The 21,097-nt window shown below is 36.5% G+C and overlaps 1 protein-coding gene and 1 long non-coding RNA gene across 3 annotated transcripts; one reads left to right on the top strand and one right to left on the bottom strand.

Moving 5' to 3' along the window:
- The first annotated feature begins 695 nt into the window (after positions 1-695).
- On the top strand, positions 696-3,760 carry LOC120007943 (protein ASYMMETRIC LEAVES 2-like). 2 transcript variants are annotated; one of them, XM_038858436.1, is made up of 3 exons: positions 696-1,110; positions 2,182-2,852; positions 3,556-3,760. In XM_038858436.1, exon 2 carries the CDS (start codon positions 2,190-2,192, stop codon positions 2,841-2,843), a length of 654 nt encoding a protein of 217 aa, XP_038714364.1. In that variant the 5' UTR covers positions 696-1,110; positions 2,182-2,189; the 3' UTR covers positions 2,844-2,852; positions 3,556-3,760. The 2 variants fall into 2 exon arrangements, with proteins under 2 accessions (XP_038714364.1, XP_038714363.1); XM_038858435.1 differs by having other exon boundaries at positions 2,179-2,852.
- Positions 3,761-18,446: 14,686 nt separating this feature from the next.
- LOC120008116 lies at positions 18,447-19,960 on the bottom strand. Its single transcript, XR_005470295.1, has 3 exons — positions 19,780-19,960; positions 19,677-19,702; positions 18,447-19,525 (listed from the first exon to the last, which is right to left on the bottom strand). It is a non-coding gene; the product is annotated as an uncharacterized LOC120008116 (long non-coding RNA).
- Between the last annotated feature and the right edge of the window lie 1,137 nt (positions 19,961-21,097).

Raw genomic sequence — 21,097 nt, 5'->3', positions numbered from 1 at the left:
TGACAAATTAGAAAATAGAGAGAAGAGCTTGAGCTTAGTTTGAAGTAGAAAGATTTCAAACAACTAAGGTAAAATCGAGACTTTGTGTGCACAATTGGATGGAGGACAGGAAGGCAACTGTCATTGTCATCGAATTGTTGGCTGAGGACCTGTCACACGCTCCCATGCGCTTGTCATGCGAGTGCTAGATATTCTAGAGTGAGAAGTCTGAATTCAAAAAAATCCCCATAAACCCTAAACCCTTTGATATATAGAAGTATTTGTAATTAAAATATTTTAGCTAGGACTATATATATATATAATTACAATATCGCTCTTATATTTACCCCAGTCCATGTGTCATAAGTTTCACAGTATCTAATATTTCATGCCTTGGGAACAAAAATTTAAGTTCATAAACGGGGGCAAATTAATACCGTAATGAATGCATTCACTATTAAAAAAAATTTCTTAAAAGAAAAACAAAAAGACAAAAAGAAAGGGAGAGTGAGAGATTGTATTATATACCGGTGGGGTTGGGTGGGGTGTGGCAGAGGAAAAGATGAATGAAAGGTCATGTCAAAGTAACACAACATGCTCCAAATCTCTGAAAGGGTCTGAGCAGATAGTAAATAAGAATGAGAACAAACACAGCTACTACTCCTAGCTTTGGCCTTTTAGCTATGACAATAAAACAAAACTCTGTCTCTCTCTCTCTCTCTCTCGTACACACTCACACACACACCATACAAATTAAACAGAGAAAGAGTTTGCATCTCCTCCGCGTCTCCTTCGCCTCTTCTTGTGGGGGTCTTAGCCTCTCTCTCTGTGTGTCTGTGATCTCCCCCTACACCTTAGCCGCGCCTATTCATCACCATCTTTATATGCACGTTGCATGCCATTTGTTTTCCGGCGAAGAAATAGAGAGAGAGAGAATAAACTTTGCACACACTTTTGTTAGATCTCTTTGACATTCCCAACGACATAAAAGGGATCAGAAAAGTTATAGCAGTCAAGGCAGAAAGAGCGAGTTTGAGGTGGTCAAAAGGAAGCTTTTGCTCACTAGCTACCTCTTTTCAACGGGGGAGAGGCTTGATTTCCACTGCAGAAAAATCTCACCAGCTCCTGCAGGTCACACCAAACTTGTATCTAATCTCTCTTCTATTTTTCAAAATTTTATTCAACTGATCTAGTGTCACACCAAACTCTTGTATCTGATCTCTCTTTCATTTTTCAAAATCTTATGCAAGTTATCTTTAAGTTCTTACATGACAGAAAAAAAATTATTTCAATTAACTTCCAAAGGCAAAAGGAAGGGATCAGCTATATACAATAACCATTCATTCTTCTCAGCATATCTTCTCCTCGCAGTTTGAACTGAGTATACGTACATACATACATATATATATATATATATATATATATATATGCCGTCTCTCTTTCCTTAAAAATTAAATTCCACCATTGCCTATATTGATATCTTTCAACCAGCTAGTTGCTCCTTTTCAAGCATATAAATATTATAAAATAACAAGTTTATTCATCCCAAGATCTTTCGTACTTCATCTCCAAAGTTAGTTTCAACCTATAATCTACTATGATAAAATATAATATTTTTGTGAATTTCAAGCAAGATCTGCTCTGTGAAACCTTTCAAAGCATTGAAAACTAAGAAGAGAGAGAGAGAGAGAGAGAGAGAGAGAGAGACGTCTTCACGAGATCCAATCCACTCCCAAAAATAAACCTTTCATTCCGTTTGCTTTCATTTTCAGCTAATTAAGCTGTCTCATCATCATATATGATTTCTGGGTTTAGTTAGTTTATGCACATATATATACATACATACATATATATATATATATATCTATATATATACACACACACACACATGTATAGGATTTCTAAAACCTCCATTCAAGATTAATCCATCAATTCCATGCTAGGAATTTCGATCATTTCAGAGAATATATCCCAAGATTCTTCTGTGCACAAGTCTTCTTTTGAATTTATTATTAATTTCATATAAATTAATTATCGATTTGCAATTCATACATCATACTCCACTGACTAATTTCTTAGATCTCATAAGTCGAAAATACTTCCTTTTATGTGAAACCCTAAATATGAGATTGTAAATTATTTTGTTTCTCTCTATTCTTCTTCTCACTAAAATTAATACATGTAATATTTGATGATCAGTAGTTAATTTGATGGCATCTTCATCCAACTCTCCGTGCGCTGCTTGCAAGTTCCTCAGACGGAAGTGCCAACCGGAGTGCGTGTTCGCTCCATACTTCCCTCCGGATCAGCCCCAAAAGTTTGCCAACGTCCACAAAGTCTTCGGGGCAAGCAACGTCACCAAGCTGCTAAACGAGTTGCACCCTTGCCAGCGTGAAGATGCTGTCAACTCCCTGGCCTACGAGGCAGACATGCGCCTCCGCGACCCTGTCTATGGCTGTGTGGGGGTCATTTCTCTGCTCCAGCACCAGCTCCGCCAACTCCAGATGGATCTCACCTGCGCCAAGTCCGAACTCTCCAAGTATCAGAGTTTAGGCATCACAGGCCAGGCTGGCCTCATCGCCGCAGCTGCAGCAGCCGCATCTAATCACAACCACAACCACCAGATCAGCAACCTCATTGGTGGTGGAGGCGGTGGTGGAGGGGGCCATCACTATCACCACCAGTTCTTCCCAAGGGAACACGCGCATCAACATAATCAGCAGCAACACCAGATAATGGGCAACAATAACGGCGCCTACGATGCAAGCCTTCTAGCTATGAATGTCTCCGCAAACATCGGCCCATTTCACCAACCCAGAGCTGCTGCAGGAGATGATCGCTGCAGCACCATTAATCCTTCCTAGCACCAGCAGGTTTTTTTTCCCTGTCCTTTTAATTTCCTCCCTTTTAATTGTTTCCGTTTCGTTAATTGTCATCTATTTAATTAATTTATACAATTAGATAAATAAATGAAGAGAAAGATTTTAAAAAAAACAAACAAACAAGAGGATGGATGACGTCCAAGCAAATATTGCCGATAAATAGTTAATTAAAATTTGAAAATCTTGTGATCTTTTTCTTCCTTTTGAGGGAATGTAATTACTCAAGTTTAGAAGCACCATCGACTATTAACAAAATTATATATATATATATATATATATATCACTAATTATGATGTATTAGTATTGTTTAAAGAGAGAATTTTTTTTTAAAAATACCAAAAAGTAAAAAATTTCGACAATTGGGATCTCAAATATCGTAACTGTTGAGTTAAATGTTGTTAAGTTGGATGCAGAGGATTCAAGTGAATTCATGGACGTCACATGTCTCATACGATTAACATAAATTCAAAACTAGAAAGGACACAAATTCCCAGTAGTACTGTTGAGTGTTGACTCTGTTGTGTCTTTATATACCAATTCTACGCTTTAGTCTGGTCATGATGACCGCCAGCTTCTGAATTTGCCTTATAGCTGTTTTTTTTTATCCCAGTTAGTGTTGGTTTGTCTACACGCTCAGTACTCATTATTTTCTGAAGCCTTTATCATCTTGATGTAATGTTTGATCGATCTGCAGGGTTATGAACTTCGAAGGGAAGGGATTCCCCGTTAAGAAAAGAAAGGAAGAGAGATATGTACTTGAAGAAATTTTTATTTAAAGAGTCCGGATCATATATATGCATGGATATATATATATAGCTTTTGTTTTCTTACGGACCATTTTTGTTATATCCACCTCCATGTCTCTTTCCATTAGTTTTTACCATTTATGTCCATCTTAACATCTAGTGATTGGGTCTTGAGAAATAAAACGTGTTTCTAGTCATAGACACTCACAACAATGCCGTTAGCTGGTGTGGTTTTGCGTCTTCAAATTTTCCAAACCTTTTGGTTTAACCAGTAATAAAAAAAAAATTATTACTCCGTGATGCAGTTTGTATTGGTTAAATAATTAATACCAGTATGATGATCACTGACGAACGTCCTAGTTGACCATATATAATATGGAATCTTCTCCTAGGATCCATGATTTTATTTTAGGGCACAAAGGCATACCCAAACAAATTTTTGGGTACCAACGAAAGATGACTCGATTGATAATCGATTGGATTAGACATATGTGTGTTCAATATTCAATTGCAACGAGAAACATATTTCTTAGCGGTATTTGTTAAAAAAAATTAAAGAGAGACAACCATATCTCTCTCTCGCCTCTGTGTGTATGAAAGGCCGTTCGAAGAGGAAAATGCTTTTTAAATTTGGGTTGTGCCGCAATTACAGTGATACTATTTAAATGATCATGATATAGCTCTTTCTCGTGCATTAAAAATCTTAGTTACTCGCAAGAAATACAAGAAAAAATTGACAGAGAGAAAAAAAATTGCAGTATTTTTTTTGCATGACAATGATGACGTACTTTGCAATGATGACTTCGGCTTTGAATGCATAGTCCCAGTATTCCTGTCCCCCTCTCTCTCTCATATTCAACACATGACGCATGGATACGTGAATACATATACACAGCGGTATCATCCATGCCATGCATACGTATAAGATAATAATCCAAAAGCACCTACTGCTCACATTAAACCAAATTGGGGGGGGGGGGGGGGGGGGGGGGGGGGGGGGGGTCTGCAGTAGATTTTCTACCTCCTGCATTAGGCTCATTTGAGCCATCAATTTTTTTTAAAGAAAATGCCTAAAAATAATAAATGTAATATTTTTATTGTTTAGATCATCATCACATGGTTTTTTTGGGGACAAAAAATTGAATTTGTTGACAAAAGATTGATATAAATGTGAAGCACTTTCTACCATTGATTCAGACACCTATTTAATTTTTTATCATTTCTCACTGAATTTAGTTTTTTCGCCTTGAAAAAAATATATGACGTTAATCTATACACTAAATACTTTACATTTACAATTTTTTGATAATTTATTAAAAATTATTAGAGTCACTAATGGCTCTAATGCAGGCCCTGCAGTAGATGACCTACTGGAGGGCCTCGGAACTCACATTAAACACACCAGACTCTACTGGCAATGATCTAATTATAATTTTTATTTCACATTATATTTTGGTTGATTCTACATTATTAAGGGTCTTTGGACAATTTTCACAGTAGCATTTACGCTAGATTAAGGCTAGTAGTTTAAATGTTGGAGTTTAAATGGTGCCTAATTGCTAATAGTGTTTGGTTGTATTTTTACTTGTAGCATATATCCTATTAAAATTATTGTGACAAATTACGTGCAGAATATTATCTATTTTTATTTAAAATAGTTTAACATATTTTATAAAAAAATTCTCATGTATATTTTAACATTTGGCATAAATCACAACAAATAAATAAAAATTAAATATTTTTAAAAGAAAACAAAACAAAAACAATACAAGTCAATTACTTGTATTATTAAAGGAGAAAGGGAGAATGATATAGAGAAGTTGTGGTTATTATGGCCATTTTAATGAAAAGCGGAGAATATAAATGCTATCTAAACCAAAATGGTCCCAAAATTATCCATTGTACAACAATTCTGAAACGGTAATAAAATTGTTCAAAAATTATCTTAGAATTCTAATAAAAAAAATGTTGTTTGGTGCACCAACAACACTTTTGCTACTATGTTGTTGGTGCAAAATGGTGCACCAAAAACGCAAAAGGGTGCAAGTATTATTCTTCGTAGAATCCAAGTATTTTCTCTGTCTGGAATTTAATTTATCGGGTTGGAAGTGCACTGATACTATAGAGAAATAGAGAAAGAAGGAGGAGAAATAGAGGGAGAGAGAGAGAGAGAGAGAGAGAGAGAATAGAACTAGTATTGCATAGCATGGTATTGGGATGGGTGAGGTGACATGAGATGAAAGGGAACGGTTTTAAAGGTAGGGAGATATCCCGACAGTTGCACGCATTACGACAAACCAAAGAAGAGAAGAAACAAGGCTTGGCATTTATTTCGGGTTGTCCCTCCCTCCTCCTCCAGTCCTTCTATTACTATTACTATCACTGTAGATCCCAATAAATATACATATATATACACCACACCGGTTCTTGTATAATATCCTGTCCTTGAATGCATTGATTGCATAATATGAGGGATTTAGCCTACTCGATGTCATGGCATTTATGGGACACTGCCAACACCATGAGCATGACTTGACGCATCACTACACTACTACTTGACTATTCTTTCTTTCTTTCTTTCTCTCTTCTATAATTCCTTCCTCCTCTCCTTGGAGTTTGTCACCACACGCTTTCCGACCTCTCATATATAAATAAAACATATGAAAGAGAAGGGGGAGAAGGAGATGGAGAGAGAGCATGAAGGAGAAGGAGAGAGACCAAAAGAACATTTCAGCGTTTTTTTAGATATACATGTGATACATTTCTTTCGCCTCCTTTAATTACGTGCCTTTTGTCTCCCCCTCCCTTCCCTCCCTCCCCCATCTTTCCTTCAACCAATGATTCACTGTAAAGAAATGACTCACTGTATTAATTAATATTTATTTCCTGCACAGCACAAAGCCACATACCCAGCGTCCCTCTCAGTCAGTTTATTATCAAGATGCTAGTCTCTTCCTTACTTTGACCATACAAAACCCGCATCTACCAAGGCCATACTTTTGAATAATGAGTTCACTAACCCCCTTAATTCTCCTTCTCGATCAACTTGGGTTTATAAGGGATTATGTCCTTATTGATAATTGCCCCTAAAAATTAAGAATCATATTAAATTTAATAAAATAAAATTAACAAGTCAGGAAGAACCGAAGAGTTCAACTGATCTTTTTTTCTAAAGATATGTCTGAGATTTTATTAAGATTAAGGCTTTGTTGGGATTGCAAAATAAAGAATATAGTAGAGTTAATAAAAGGAGAGTTAAGTGAGAGGGAGTTATGGGAGGGTGATTACCTTGACTCACCCTTACTTAGATATATAGGAGGTAGAGTTAAAGAGAGTTAAGTTGAAATGAATGAAAAAACTTTATGCATGATTATGGAAATTATAAACAAAATTTTTTCTCACCTCACAAACCCTCCAAATTGAGGGGTTACAAAATATAGAGTGTGAGAGTTAAATGAGAGGGAAAGTTCCTCTACTTAACGCTCTTTCTTACAATCCAAATAAGGTAGAGTTACTCCACCATTCTTAACCCTCCTTACTTAACTCTCTAAAACATCAATCCAAACAAACCCTAAAGCAAACATACAAGAAAAAAGACAGCCTTCTAGCCGAACACCGATACATGAAAAAAAGGAGCAAGAAGACAAGGCCCAGCCTACTACAAAGTCCAAGAACTAGACCAACACTAAAGAGAATGAAGCAGAGAACCCTTGAAAATTAACATGAAAACAAAGCAAAATTCCTCCACAAGACAACCCACCATAAGAATCATAGAGAGTTGAAAGGACCCAAACTCCAAATCAAGTTTGGGCCCTTGGAACCTTTAATAATAAAGGTCCATTGATTAATAGGCCCACACCTTCAAAAATATTAGGTTTTCATTATAAACAAAAAAAAAAAAAGAGAAGCAAGAGAGGAGCGCTAGAGAAGGGGAAAATAAGAGTGCTATTTTGAGAGAAAATTGATCTTATGCTCTTTTTCATCTTCATTCAAGCAAAGGTAAGTGCATGGATCCTATTGTGTTTAAAAATAAGAGATAAAATAAAGTCTGGTGAAGAATTGCAAAGAATTTTTGGAAGGTTTAGGTGAATGATTTCAAGGATTTTTGTTTTGTTTTATGATTTCAAATAATATTTTGTTGAATCAGATGTGAATAGGTGTTGCCCAACAAGGTAACTAACAGTACACACAAATGGAACCAAGACTGATTCTAGCAGAAGACTTGTAAATAGATTACCGAATATAAACGATCCATAGTTACAATAGCAGAATCCAGGATAACAACTATGGAAATAACAAATAAGGATTGCCTATTCGAGAGAGGTGGCTCTCCAAGTTCAACATAACAATCCAAATATTCAACGACTCCCCTAAGGACAAAACACTATATAAATAGTAGGACAAACAACCATCAATTTCCCTTCATCATCCAACGGTTCTCCCTACGACAATAAAAGTACGACCAAAATAGATTATTAGTTGATGCATGTGACAATTGTTGGACCAAGACTTAGTGTCTAGGTCAAATTGTGTTTTTCATGATTGTGTGTCAAAATATGTGTGAATATGCTTGACTTGAATATGTCTTAGAATGTGAAAAAGCATGTTTTGATGGTTGTTTTTCAAAATACATGTTTAATGTTTCGACTATGATTACATCTTGATTCAACAATTCATTTGCTAAATGTTTATGCTTATAATGCTCTATGTACAAAGATAGATTATTTGAATTATATTAACATATGTTTCAAGCATAAAGTTCAAACGAGTTTATAAGCATTTTTGAGATTATTTCAAGTTTAGATTTTAATAAATCTTTCCGGCAATTCAGGAACTGTCTTGGAAGACCTAGGACGTGCTAAGAAATATCTAAGCACCTTGCTAAATCCACTAGAAAAGGTTGTTCTAAAATTAGAAAGTTCAACCTATTTATGGAAAGTGCCAAGTTAGCTAAGTAGAAGTAGAGTTGCATTCATTGAAGTGGAGTTCAACAAAGTTCAACTAATAATCAAGCATTGCAAAGATAAAAGCTACAAGTTTATTCCTTATCAAGCTAGGCGTGAGATTATATTACAAGGAGAAGATTCAATTCCCAAATGGATACTAGTTGACCTGGAAATATTATGAGAATAAAGGAGGAGGTACGCTTTCCAAAATGTGCAGCCAAAATTTAAGGGATTGAATTAGTGCTAGGCGTGTGAATTTAAAAGGAGGAAAGAAGACTTTTTGGAGCTGAATTGAAGGAGCTGGATTTGTACATTAAGGGAAACAAATTAAGTCTTGAACAGAGGAGATTTTGCGGCTGATTCTTCTATAAATAAAGAAGGTCCGAATTCAAGGAGGTTTCCAAATTTGGAGAGAAGACTTTGTCCATTTGAAGTTGATTGTGTTATCATAATTACAAGTGCAAAATTCAAAGCTGAATTCCTACTTTAAAGTGTCAAATTTGTGTCTAATTGAGAGAAGATTGCGGAGCTTTCTTTCCATACAAGTCAAGAGAAGCTGATTTTGTCACATGTTCCAAAGATATTTGCAAGGAAAAAGTTCAGAATTTGAAGAGATGAATCAAGACATTATTGCCGACTTGATTTGGAGTTATTTTGAATTCAAATGGAAGATCCTCTCAAGAGCTAAATATGGGACATATTGCAAATTTCTTGGAAGTGAAATATATGCTCATTATGGAGCTATCAAAGTCAAAATTGGAGATGCTTAGTTCCTATTTTGGACAGTCAAAAAACGTGTGAGAATCAAAGAGGAGCAAATTCTGGAAATCAAGAAGAGAAGATTAAGGGTTCAAAATCCTAGCTGCCATATCAAGCTTGACCTATAGAGCAACCCGTGGAGACCTTGAGAGGACTTGGAAGAGCTAGCTAAATTTCTTACACTTACAATACTCTAAACTAAAACATCAAGCTTTCTTTCTCTCTTCCCGTGAAGCCTTACACTATATACTATTCTGAGAGTTCCCAAACACTTTGAGTGGAAACTTGTGCTTCATTGTAAACTCTTTGTGGGTGTTCATGTGAGAAAGTTTTGTGGTTTACCTTTAAAACCACGTGTGTAAAAGTTAAGAGGGTTAACTTATGAAAACCTCTAAGTTTCGGTGGTGAACTCCGGAAAATCACCGTTTCAATAGTAGATTGAACTCATAAGAAATGGGGCTTAGGGAGTAAATGTAGGAGGATTTGATGAAGTTTTCGAACCACTATAAATCGTTGTTTGCTTTTCTCTATGTAGTACCCGGTTTTCGTCCGGCCCAAAAAAAATAGAAAAATAGAAAAACTAAAAAATATAATAATAATAATAATTTAAAAGCCCGTTCTTGAGCCCGTAAACTTACAAAAAAAAATCAAAACCTATTTCTTGGACCCACAAACATGCAAAAATCCTAAAGCCCATTTCTTGGGTCATAAGCTCATAAAAATTCAAATCCAAACCCAATACAACAAAACCCTAGAAAATATCTAAAAAATAGGAGAATTAAATAAAATAATAAATAAAACCTTTTAAAAAGGAAAGGTGACACCTTTAAGGTTTTTGCAAAAACATTGGAAAATACCAAAATATTAGTTTCTTAGGAAAAAATAAATAGGGTTTGGGGGGACATTTTGGTAAAAGGATGAAATAGGGTTTTATAGGGATATGGTATAAAAGAAAGAGAGATTGTGGGAGAGAGGGGGCAGCCACATAACTAAGAAAAGGGGGCCAACAATAGGGAGAGCGGTACAACACAATTGAAGGGGAAAAAGAGAGCTGGGAGAAAGGGAGACACCACGCAGAGAAGAAAAGAAAAAAGAAGAAGGTTTCGGGAGGATTGAGATAAAAAAAGTTGGAGAGAGCAAAAGGAGAGGGAAGCAGCCTCACAAGCACACTCACCGGACAGAGAACAAGAAAAGAGAAACAGAGGTGATTGATTCTGTTTTGCTTAGGATTCTGCCTTGATCTATGTGGTTCACTGATTAGTTTAGTTGATCTATGTGGTTATTCTACGCTTTGATGAAATCGGATCTGCTCCCTATTTTTGTTTAGGATTCTGCCTCGATCTATGTGGTTCGTGCTGTTTGATCGATTAGAATAAAACATGAACCTATGCTCGCTGATTTTGAAATCTGGTTTTTATGTCCATGTTTATTCGATGTCCATGTTCACGATTGTTTACTCTGGTTTCATTACCGGTTTGCCTCTAACGTTGTTCTCCCCAAATGCAATGATGTAAATGCTTGGTTTGCTCCCAGTATTAGCTAAATGTTTTGGTACAGGTTTCTAGTTTTACATTTGGTTTGCTCTCGGTTTAGGTTGATAAAAGGTTTTGGTCTCCATGTATATATGTATATATGGCCCGAGTATATATATATATATATATATATATATATATGTATAAGGGTATGCATGTATATGAGTTTATATGTTTATGTGTGTATATAAGAATATTGCTTGGGTGTTTATTGGCAAGTGTATATGGCACGGTTTGGGTTTACATGTGGTTATGTGTATATATGAGTTTATGTGTGTATGTGAATATGTAAATTTAATTTGAACTTGATATCATGTTTGGACACCCATGTGACCCATTTTTGTGTTTGCTTGTTGGGTTTGGATCGGGCTCGACTTTATATGGGCCGGACTTGATTGGACTTGGGTCGGAGAGTTCATTTGGAGATTGGACCGGGCTTGAGCAGTTAATGGGCTCCATAGGCCATATTTATATGTGTATTTTTACCTTTATATTTTATTATTTGTATATTTTCTTGTCTTATTTATGTTTGGCATGTATATCCTTGTAAATGTAAGCCATGTAATAGGATAGTAAAAAATAATGAAAGTAGTTTAGAGTAGTGTAATTTATATTTATGCATATTTAAATTGATTAGTATGCATGTTAGGGATTATTAGTTTAGGATGCATGTTTAGAATGGATATTAGAATTGTATGCATAGATCATTTTCCACAAATCCGTCAATTCAACAACCGCGTCTTTACCAAATTTTCACATAAACAAATTAATGGATACTACATTAAAGTCAATTAGGAGGAGCACTTGATGACATTCAGCTCCTGCCTAGACTTTAATTGTGCTATCCTTATTTAAACAAAATGTAAATGGTAATTTAATTTACTAGATACTTAAATTAAAGTTCATTAGGAGGAGGACTTGATGACATTCAGCTCCTGCCTAGGCTTTAATTATGTTATCTCTTCAAATTAAGGTATCATTTGTACTCGTAAAAATAATAGATACCTAAATTAAAGTTAATTAGGAGGAGGACTTGATGACATTTAGCTCCTACCTATTCTTTAATTAATGTTATCTTTTCAAATCAAAACACCATATATATTGGACAAACAACTTTTCAAGAAAAAGTACATAGATCAATCTAGGTAATCTTTTAGGGAGTTGTGGGGTGCCTAACACCTTCCCCACACTCAATAGACCCCCTTACCCATTTTCTGGTTCGTAGACCATTTTTTAGTGTCCAATTGCACTTAAATCAATTGGTGGCGACTCTAAATCATTTTTCATCCTTTCATCGCCGGTCCGCGTCGTGATCCCGGTTGCGACACTCTAACCCTACTCCTTTATTGTTTTTGTTATTTGTCTATTGCATTGATTTTGACTTGTTTGGTGCAATCCGTGCATAAAATAAGTTGTACTCAAATCTGTAAAGTTTAACTATAGTTTACAATTGATTTACCAAGTTGCATTGGTTCCACATTATATGATCTACATCATCTAGGTGATTTATAAGACTTAATTCATGTTTAGACAACTCTGATTATTTGACAAAATCTGTCCATATATATAAATGTATATCATTGTTTATAAACTTGTAAAATAGAGTTGAGTCCGTGTGCTTCATATTGGCTTTTGTTCATGTATATAACTTGTGTCCGTTTAAACCGATTTACCTGTTTTATATACTAATCATTGTTATTACCTGGTATTCAATTCAATATTTCTGTTTCTCTAGCTGTTGGAATTTGACTTGTCATACTTGTAATACAAGTGATTCGGTTGATTTGCTTGAATTTTTTATTAAGATTTGTTTGAATTGGTTTAGAATATCCTACTATAGACCAAGCCTTTGTGTGTGTTGTGTTTTGTGTGTCGAGATTTATTAAAGAGGATTCTTAATAAGAATTTGGGAACACAATTCACCCCCCTCTTGTGTGGCCTTGATCCTTCAACAATGCCCTCCTCATCAGAAGACCTTGCCCACAAGGTCGGGAAATTGCTCCACCAAGGTACTGTATGCAATCCAAGTTGCCTCCGAGGCATCCATGCCCTTCCTATTTGATCAACAATTCAACTGCTAGAGTGTTGCCTTTCTTCACCAAACGTCTATCTAAGACTAGCTCAGCCACAGCCGCACAGGAAGTGTTTGACCATCATTATTCACGGGTGGAAGAGTCATAGATAGAATAGGAGAGTCAGCCAGGTGCTTCTTCAATTGAGAGACGTGGAAGACAGGGTGAATAAGAGAAGTGGGTTGAAGATCTAATTTGTAAGTTATCGAACCAACTTTCTGGAGAATAGCAAATGGGCCATAGTAACGAGGAGCCAGCTTCAAATTTCGTCTTCGCACCACTGAGAGTTGTCTGTAAGGCTGTAGTTTCAGGTATACAAAGTCCTCAACGTTGAAGGTTATAGGTGTTCTCTTTTTGTTAGCAAATGCCTTCATACTATTTTGACTTTTGAGGAGATTACAGTACTTGTATGATCTCTTATCTAGATTTAAGGTAAGAGTCAATTGAAGCAATTGCCGTGGTGCGGGAACATAATCACACAAACGAGGTAGGGGCCTTCCATACACCACCTCAAATGGAGTAAGCTTAGTGCTGGAATGAGGTGTAGTATTATAACAATATTCTGCTAGGGGCAACCATTTCAGCCAAAACTTGGTTGACTTCCTATAAAGCACCTCAAATATTGCTCAATAGCCTTATTTACCGTCTCTATTTGGCCATCACTTTGTGGGTGGTAGCTAGTGGTAAAATTCAGATTGGTTCCCTGCAAGTCAAAAAAATTTTTACAGGAAGAACTAGTAAAAAATGTTTCACGATTAGTTACCATAGACTTTGGAATGCCTTGTAATCTAAAGATATTATCTAGGAAGACTTGTGCTACTGAAGCTGTTGTTTATGGGTGGAAAAGTGCCAAAAAGTGGGCGTATTTAGAGAGCTTGTCAACAGAAACCAAAAGAACCGACTTCCCTGAAGAAATAGGAAGACCTTCGACAAAGTTCAAACTGATACCTACCCATATTTTAGAAGGGATGGGCAGTGATTGTTGATGTGCATATATTTTACCACACTTTTATACTTAATTTCATTACGTTCTCGATAATTTTTGATGGAATTGGGTCAATACTATTTAAATCCTTATTTTTTTTATTGCAGGAAGAGTTCGAACAAAGATACGGGTCAAAGAGCCTGAGAAACAATTGAATCGGGCTAAAAAATACTTAGATGACTGCTTCAGTGCTCATGCCCTCTCCAGCGCTCATGGGAGCTCCAGTTGAGGCAAATACACATTCAGATGGCAGAAGGATGATTTTTGGGTGCTCCGGCGCTCCAGTGGTGGAAAACTGCATAATTTCACTAGAACACTTATTTTTGGTTGCTTCTAGCGCTCCAACATGACCTAACAGGAAAAACCTCTTTAGAAACCCTAGTATATAAAGAGAGGCCATGAAATTTAGAAACACACATTCGTTTCCTAGGTTTTTGGGCAGCAATTCTTATCCTCTTCATGCTTTTGCAAGGATTCTAAGGATTCAAGGCTTCCTTCCCAATAACAATTTCATCAATTTCAAGGGCTTTTCTTCATCTCTCTTCCACGCTTTCTCTTTCTAAATTTTTTTTTTGCTTCCTGGATGATGAGTTGTAACTAAACCTCTTTACTAGGGCTTGATGTAGCCAAGTATGAATATTGGAAGTATTTTAATTTAATGAATGCATAATTTTGTTTCAATGCATGATTCATGTCTTTATTTCTCATGCTATAAGTCTATTGTTTATTTGATTGCTTGATCACCAATTGAATGCTCAATTAGGCTCATCTAGCTAAAACTAAGGAACAAACCAGATTCATGTATCTTAGTGGAACCAGAATTAAGGAAAATCAATTGTCGACTGCCGTGAGCAAGGATTAATCTGTTGTTAATAATATTTGGTGGCACCGCGAACGAACGAACAAACATATCTAAGAAAGAATCAACATTTGATTTGGAACAATGATTATGTGCTTGTTAATTGAGTGCTTGTGATAGGATTGCTAGGTGAAGTCATTGCCCTAGTACTATTCTCATATTGATATGTCAAAAGTTTGAATTTCTCTTCCTTGCGTATTTATTTTATTTACATCAATCGTTCTTCCATTCTCTTACCTTTTCTCATTAATTTCTAAGTTAAGTAATATAATTAGATTAAACTAGTCTCTGTGGGATTGACCTTGTTGCATACACTATCGTACACTTGTAAGAATTATTACATCAAGTTTTTGGCGCCATTGCCATGGACTAGTTTTTTTTCCATTTTTTTTTAAAGTTTTATGCAAGGTAGACACTCTTTGAAAGGAGAGATACAATGTTACATAGACGACATTGAAGGTTTACCGAGGAACAAGAATCAAGGAAGCAAAAGTGAAGAAGAAACCTTAACAAACAACAAAAATATGGCAGAAATAGTGGAAGCTGAAAGGATGGGTGATATATATTGACATCCCCACCATTCTGAAATCTCCTTCAGCATCACACTTCCAACAACAGCTAGAAACTATGAGCTTAAAACCATTCACTTCAATATGATGCATTCTTTCCACGCCGGATTCACTGACTACATGGACTAAGGTACAAAATAAAGTCTAAGAAAAGTTTTTCTCAACTCATAAACTAATGCTTTTGGGGACAAAATCATGCAATTTGATTAACAACTTGATGAGTCATTTTCTGAGGCATGTGAAAGGTTCACTAATATGTTCACTCAATGCCCCCATCATGCTTTACCTTTACTAGTGTTGATGCATATTTTCTATAAGGCACTGACAGTTCCTTGTAAGACTGCAGTCAATAACTATGTAGGGGGATCCATCAAGAACAAGACTCCAGCAGATATTTAGCGGTTGAAACTTGACATTCGAAAGTGCGAGGTAAGTGAGCTAATGTTTATGAACTGAGTAATTCTGACTCTTTTTCACCATGATCCTAGGTTGATGCCATTGCAAGTAAGTTAGACATGCTTCTAGCAATGAATGTGCATACAATTAAATAAGAGCTATGTGCCATATGCCATGTTCATGGCCATGCTACCATTACATGCCCCTAAGGAGTGGATTTCTCGAAGTTTGTGCAAGAGCAAGCGAACATGATGAACTCCTACGATCGGAATCCAAGGTTTGATCCCTATTCTAATTCTTATAATCCAAGTTTCCGAGCACATCCAAACTTTTCTTGGAAGAACACTCAAAATCAAGCCAATCCACCTACCACCACATAGAAGGACATGGTGCAACAGTTGGCAACTAGTCAACAGAACCTGGAGGCACAAGTTGGTCAAATCATGGAGGCATTGAGTCGAAGGGAGGTTGAAAAGTTTTCTGGCCAAACTGAGATCAATCCGAATAATAAGGAGCATCAATTAATTTAATATCTCTTTCTGTCTTTGAATCCTTAAATGTAAGTACGCTAAAAAAGACCTCTTGGGCATCCAATTAGCTGATAGATCAATTTGATATCCGAAGGGAGTACCAGACATTTTCGTTGAGGTACATGGACTAATTTTTCCAATTGATTTTCTAGTACTTGATATGCAAGATTACCAAGGTCATGGAGAAGAACTTCCATTGATTTTGGGGTGACCATTCATGAAGACTACAAGGATGACAATTGATGCGTATGAAGGCACACTAACAATGAAAAATAATGAAGATAAAGTGACCTTCAAGCCTGAACCTGCACGAGGTAAGAGATCATTGGAGAATATGCTCACCATTAAAGATGAGATTGTGGAGAAAGGAGGACGTCCAACTAAAGTTGAGTATATGAATCTACTTAGAGTCACGTTGTATGAGAGAGGTAAACATACTCCCGCCTTTGAGTCATTGCCATTATCCACTAATTAATAAGTTGTTCCCCTCCATTGTGAAAGCACTACAAGATAAAATTATCCAACAATCGACTTTTGGAAAAAATAAAAAAGGATATTCTGATCTTTTAGAGAATCCAATATCTCGGTCAATTATGAGGGCAATGCACTTAAAGTGGGCTTCCAAGTTCACTAACTTAAAGTGGATGTTTGCAAGGCAAATTTTGCGGAAGCCGTTGAAATTCTGAATATTCTCTCTTGCCATGAAAGGATCTCGGGGCAATGTATTAATTCGGAGAAATCCTCTATTTCCTTTAGCCGTAACGTCTCTTTTAATGACCAGATTGGTCTTTGGGCACAACTGCAAATGTATGGTCTTTCAGAGGATACTAAATATTTGGGCCTTCCGGCACAAGTGACTTGCTCCCGAAGTGCGATGTGTAGCTATATTAAGGAAAGAGTTTGGAGGAAAATCTCTGGTTGGAAAGAATTTTTTTTTATCTCAAGCAGGGAGGGGAGTTCTTTTTAAGGCCGTGGTTCAAGCGATTCCGTGCTATGCAATGAGCCTCTACAAATTTCCAGAATCTCTTTGCACTGATTTAAATAGATTGGCTCTTAATATCTGGGGGCGTAAGAGAGAGGAAGAGAGGAAAATCGCTTGGGTAGTATGGAACACTTTATGCAATCATCAATCTTCTAGCGGTTTGGGTTTCAGGGACATGAAAACCTTTAATTTGGCACTTCTAGCCATACAAGGATTGAGACTTATTAAAAATCCAAACTTATTGTCAAGTCTGCTTAGTGGATAGCCAAAGGTCCCCCAACCCTTTGACATGGCCAGCCTAATGTGATGGTCTGGAGTCACTTATGGAAGCTTGAGATGCCTTCTAAAATTAAATATTTTGCTTGGCGACTTTGCCATGATAGCCTCTCTACCAAATCAAAGTTGATCCAAAGAGGTCTTGATATTAACTGTCAATGCTATTTGTGTGGTGTAGAGGATGAAAGTTCTTTGCATTTGTTTAGTGACTGTGAAGTTTTGAATGAAATTTGGAATTTCTGCACTTTTGCTATCAATGACCGATCCCTCCCTGTGCTATCCATTGGCTCCTAGATCAGCAATTTGATGGAAGTTGTTCAATCGAATGATTTAGCCAAGCGATTATATCTGGCTTTCAAGGAATGACATTGCTTTTAAAGAGTCCTCTTGGCAGCCAAGACAAGTTGTTTGTCAAGCATCAAAAATCCTTTCTGACCCCCTACAATTGAGATCACCAGCCATCCTCCTCGTAGTCTTTGCCCCGCGGATGGTATAAAATTAATGAAGATGGCTCTTGGAAGATTGAGGAGAGTCGTGCAGGAATAGGATTTTGTTATACGAGACTCTTGTGGTATTGTTCATGTAACGCCCCAACTCGGGAGGCGCTACTATTGGTACCATCTTATGTCACCAATCATGGTGACCATTCCATAGACATGAATGTCTACATCAATTGTATCAAGCCTAGGCATACTACGATTTAATCAATCACCAATTCACCAGATAATCCGACAACATCTCCCCGTATTTCGGAGAATGCCAACGTGGAGTACAAGCGCATCAATATCACAAATAAATTCTCAAACCTAGGTAGGGCCTCAGGCCATCTAACAATTCATATCATCATATTTCTCCACACACAATGACATATATAATCAAGCAACCAACGCAATGGGGTAACCCTACAACCATAATCAGCATCAGAACATGAAGTCCACAAACCGAATGGGTGTATCAAATAACAAATCTCAACCTGATAATGCAAATACAAATAGTACTAATAACATAACTATAGTATGCAACCATCTAGGTCCTATCACTCTTCAGGGCCTATCCATGTCACGTCCGCCCTCCTGGTCCGCAACCCTGGTACTGGAACTAGACTCACCTGTGGAGGAACATAAAAGGAAAAGGGTGAGCAAAAGGCCTAGTAGGAAATAATAGAGGATGAATAATCGATATTAGAGCTGAATTATCAAAGAAAACACAAATGCAACAATATGATATCTAACATCATGTACGCCAAAACATAAGTAAATAACAACACCATACAGGATCCTAACTTGACCCATTGGCATCCCTGTTCTCAACGGGACCTTAAACAGCCCAACGACATCACCGTATGGTGCGCCAAGTACATATGGAATCCTGACCCGATCCACCGGCATTCCTGTACTCATCGGAACCCTGAACGGCCCAACGACATTCCACATTCACACCAACCATACCTAGGAGATGTACTGGTCCTTACCCAACATCCACCATGTAACTACAATGCATGTCTAACATGATTATGCAATACTGTATACATACAATCCTACATATATACTACTACATGATGCATGTTCGAGAATAACTCATGTTCAATAGAAGATTGAACATGTAGGCTAAACAATATCACTCATTTCATACAACAAAGTAATCGCACTATAGGGTTGTTCTCCCTTAGGCACAATTAAGGCGAGAATGGAATAATAATGACCAATGAGGAAAATAAACGCTCTCAATAGAAGGAATATAGTCATTGGAAATGGAAAGGGTGGAATTTCGCTACCTCGTACTCCAAAAACTAGCTATGTAAAGCTAATATTCAACCTTGAATTCTCCGGTCTCAATCTACCTATTATTCGGTAAGCTCATTCTCAAATCAATATACTAATAACTTTAATTTCACATATCTAACACAAGGCAACTCAATAAATCAAGAAATTCTTACCTTTTTCTTAACCCAAGACTTCCCAAGTTCTTGAACCTCACCTAACCAAGCTTGCAACTCCAATCAACAATAGAATCTAGAGATACAATCATAAATAAGTCTAAGTCAACTTATTTAATCACTAATTTCATCATATTCAAATATTATCCTCAAACCCATAAAACCCTAAGATTAATCGTCACCAAATCTGGCCCCAAAATTCAAATACAAGATTGTAGATATCTTACCCAAGTGTAGATTCCTTCAATTGAACCTAAATAACAATATTTTGATGTGTCAAAACCCAATTTTCAGCAACTAAAGAAAGTAGAAAGAGTTTGACTTAAATACCTTGATTTGGAGCTAAATGGGTGAACTAAAGTCTTGAACAAATGTTGGCCAGAAATGGTGGCTAGCCGGCGACCAGAACTGGCCTAAAAAGTGGTTGCTAGGAGGTGACAGCTGTTGGTTGGTGGAGAGTAGATGGAAGTGAGAGCAAAATAAAGAAAGAAGAAAGAAGAAAAGAGAGATGGGGTGTGATTCCCTTTTTTCTCTTTTTTTTTTATTTATTTATTAGATGACTAATGTGTCATCTAAATTTCCAGAATTATAATTTTGCCCTTACGCTTGAATTAACCATTTCTTTTACTTATTTATTTATTTTAAGTTTAGCCAATCTTTGATATTTTCGGGTCAAGGTATTACAGTTCACCTCTTTGGTTATCAAAATGTACACGCGGCTGGTGGTTCGACGATGATTGAGGCTGTAACGCCCCGTACATTTAGAGTCCTAGTACGAATGTCACGTGTCGAGTATATATCCATTTGTGTCGAGTAAACATGTTTGAAGTCAATTTAAGGGTAAAAATCATTAGAAATTTATACTGAGTGAATCGGGGGGTATACGAAGGGTTTAAGCTGAGAATATGTGAAATGTAGTATAGGTGTACCGTTCTGATCGATCGAAATTGGGCTCTGATCGATCGAAAACTGAATCTGGAAAAATGGCTAGTGGGAAATTCTGATCGATCAGACAATGTCCTGCACGAGTGACTGGATTTTAAAACAACCATTTTCGCAATTGTTCTAAAAAATACCCGACCTAAACAAACCCTAAACTCTATTTTCTCTCAAATCTCTCATTTCCATCACCCAAGATCATCAACCAAGGTAAGATTCTTCTCTTTCAAGTGATTCAAGTTGGGTTATGAATTTTCTCTCTCTAGATTTCATATTCTTCAACCCTCTTTTGTTCCAATTTTCAAGGTTTGAACCCAAACACAAATCCATGCGTTCCTACATCATTTGAGGCCTAAAGGAAGCTTGAATCCCTTCCTTTTACTTGTTTCTACAATCTTGGTAAGTCTCTTTAAACCTAAAAGCTAGTATTTATAAATTGGGTGATTTGGGATTCTAGGGTTTATGAGTTTTGTAGATTTGGGGGAAAATCTTTAAATTAGATGAAATTAGTGATTTAATAGGTTGATTTAGACTTGTTTATGGTTTGTATTTCTAGATTCTATTGTTGATTGGAGTAGGAAGCTTGAGTAGGTGAAGTTCAAGAACTTGGAAAGTTTTGGGTAAGAGAAGGTAAGGGTTTGTTGATTTATTGGGTTAATTTGTGTTAGATATGTGAAATTAAAGTTGTTTGTATAGTGATTGGAGGATG

The sequence above is a fragment of the Tripterygium wilfordii genome, chromosome 10 (assembly GCF_013401445.1).
Source record: "Tripterygium wilfordii isolate XIE 37 chromosome 10, ASM1340144v1, whole genome shotgun sequence".
Classification (NCBI taxonomy): domain Eukaryota; kingdom Viridiplantae; phylum Streptophyta; class Magnoliopsida; order Celastrales; family Celastraceae; genus Tripterygium; species Tripterygium wilfordii.
The sequence above is the reverse complement of the archived record's forward strand: the minus strand, read 5'-3'. Positions and strand labels throughout refer to the sequence as shown.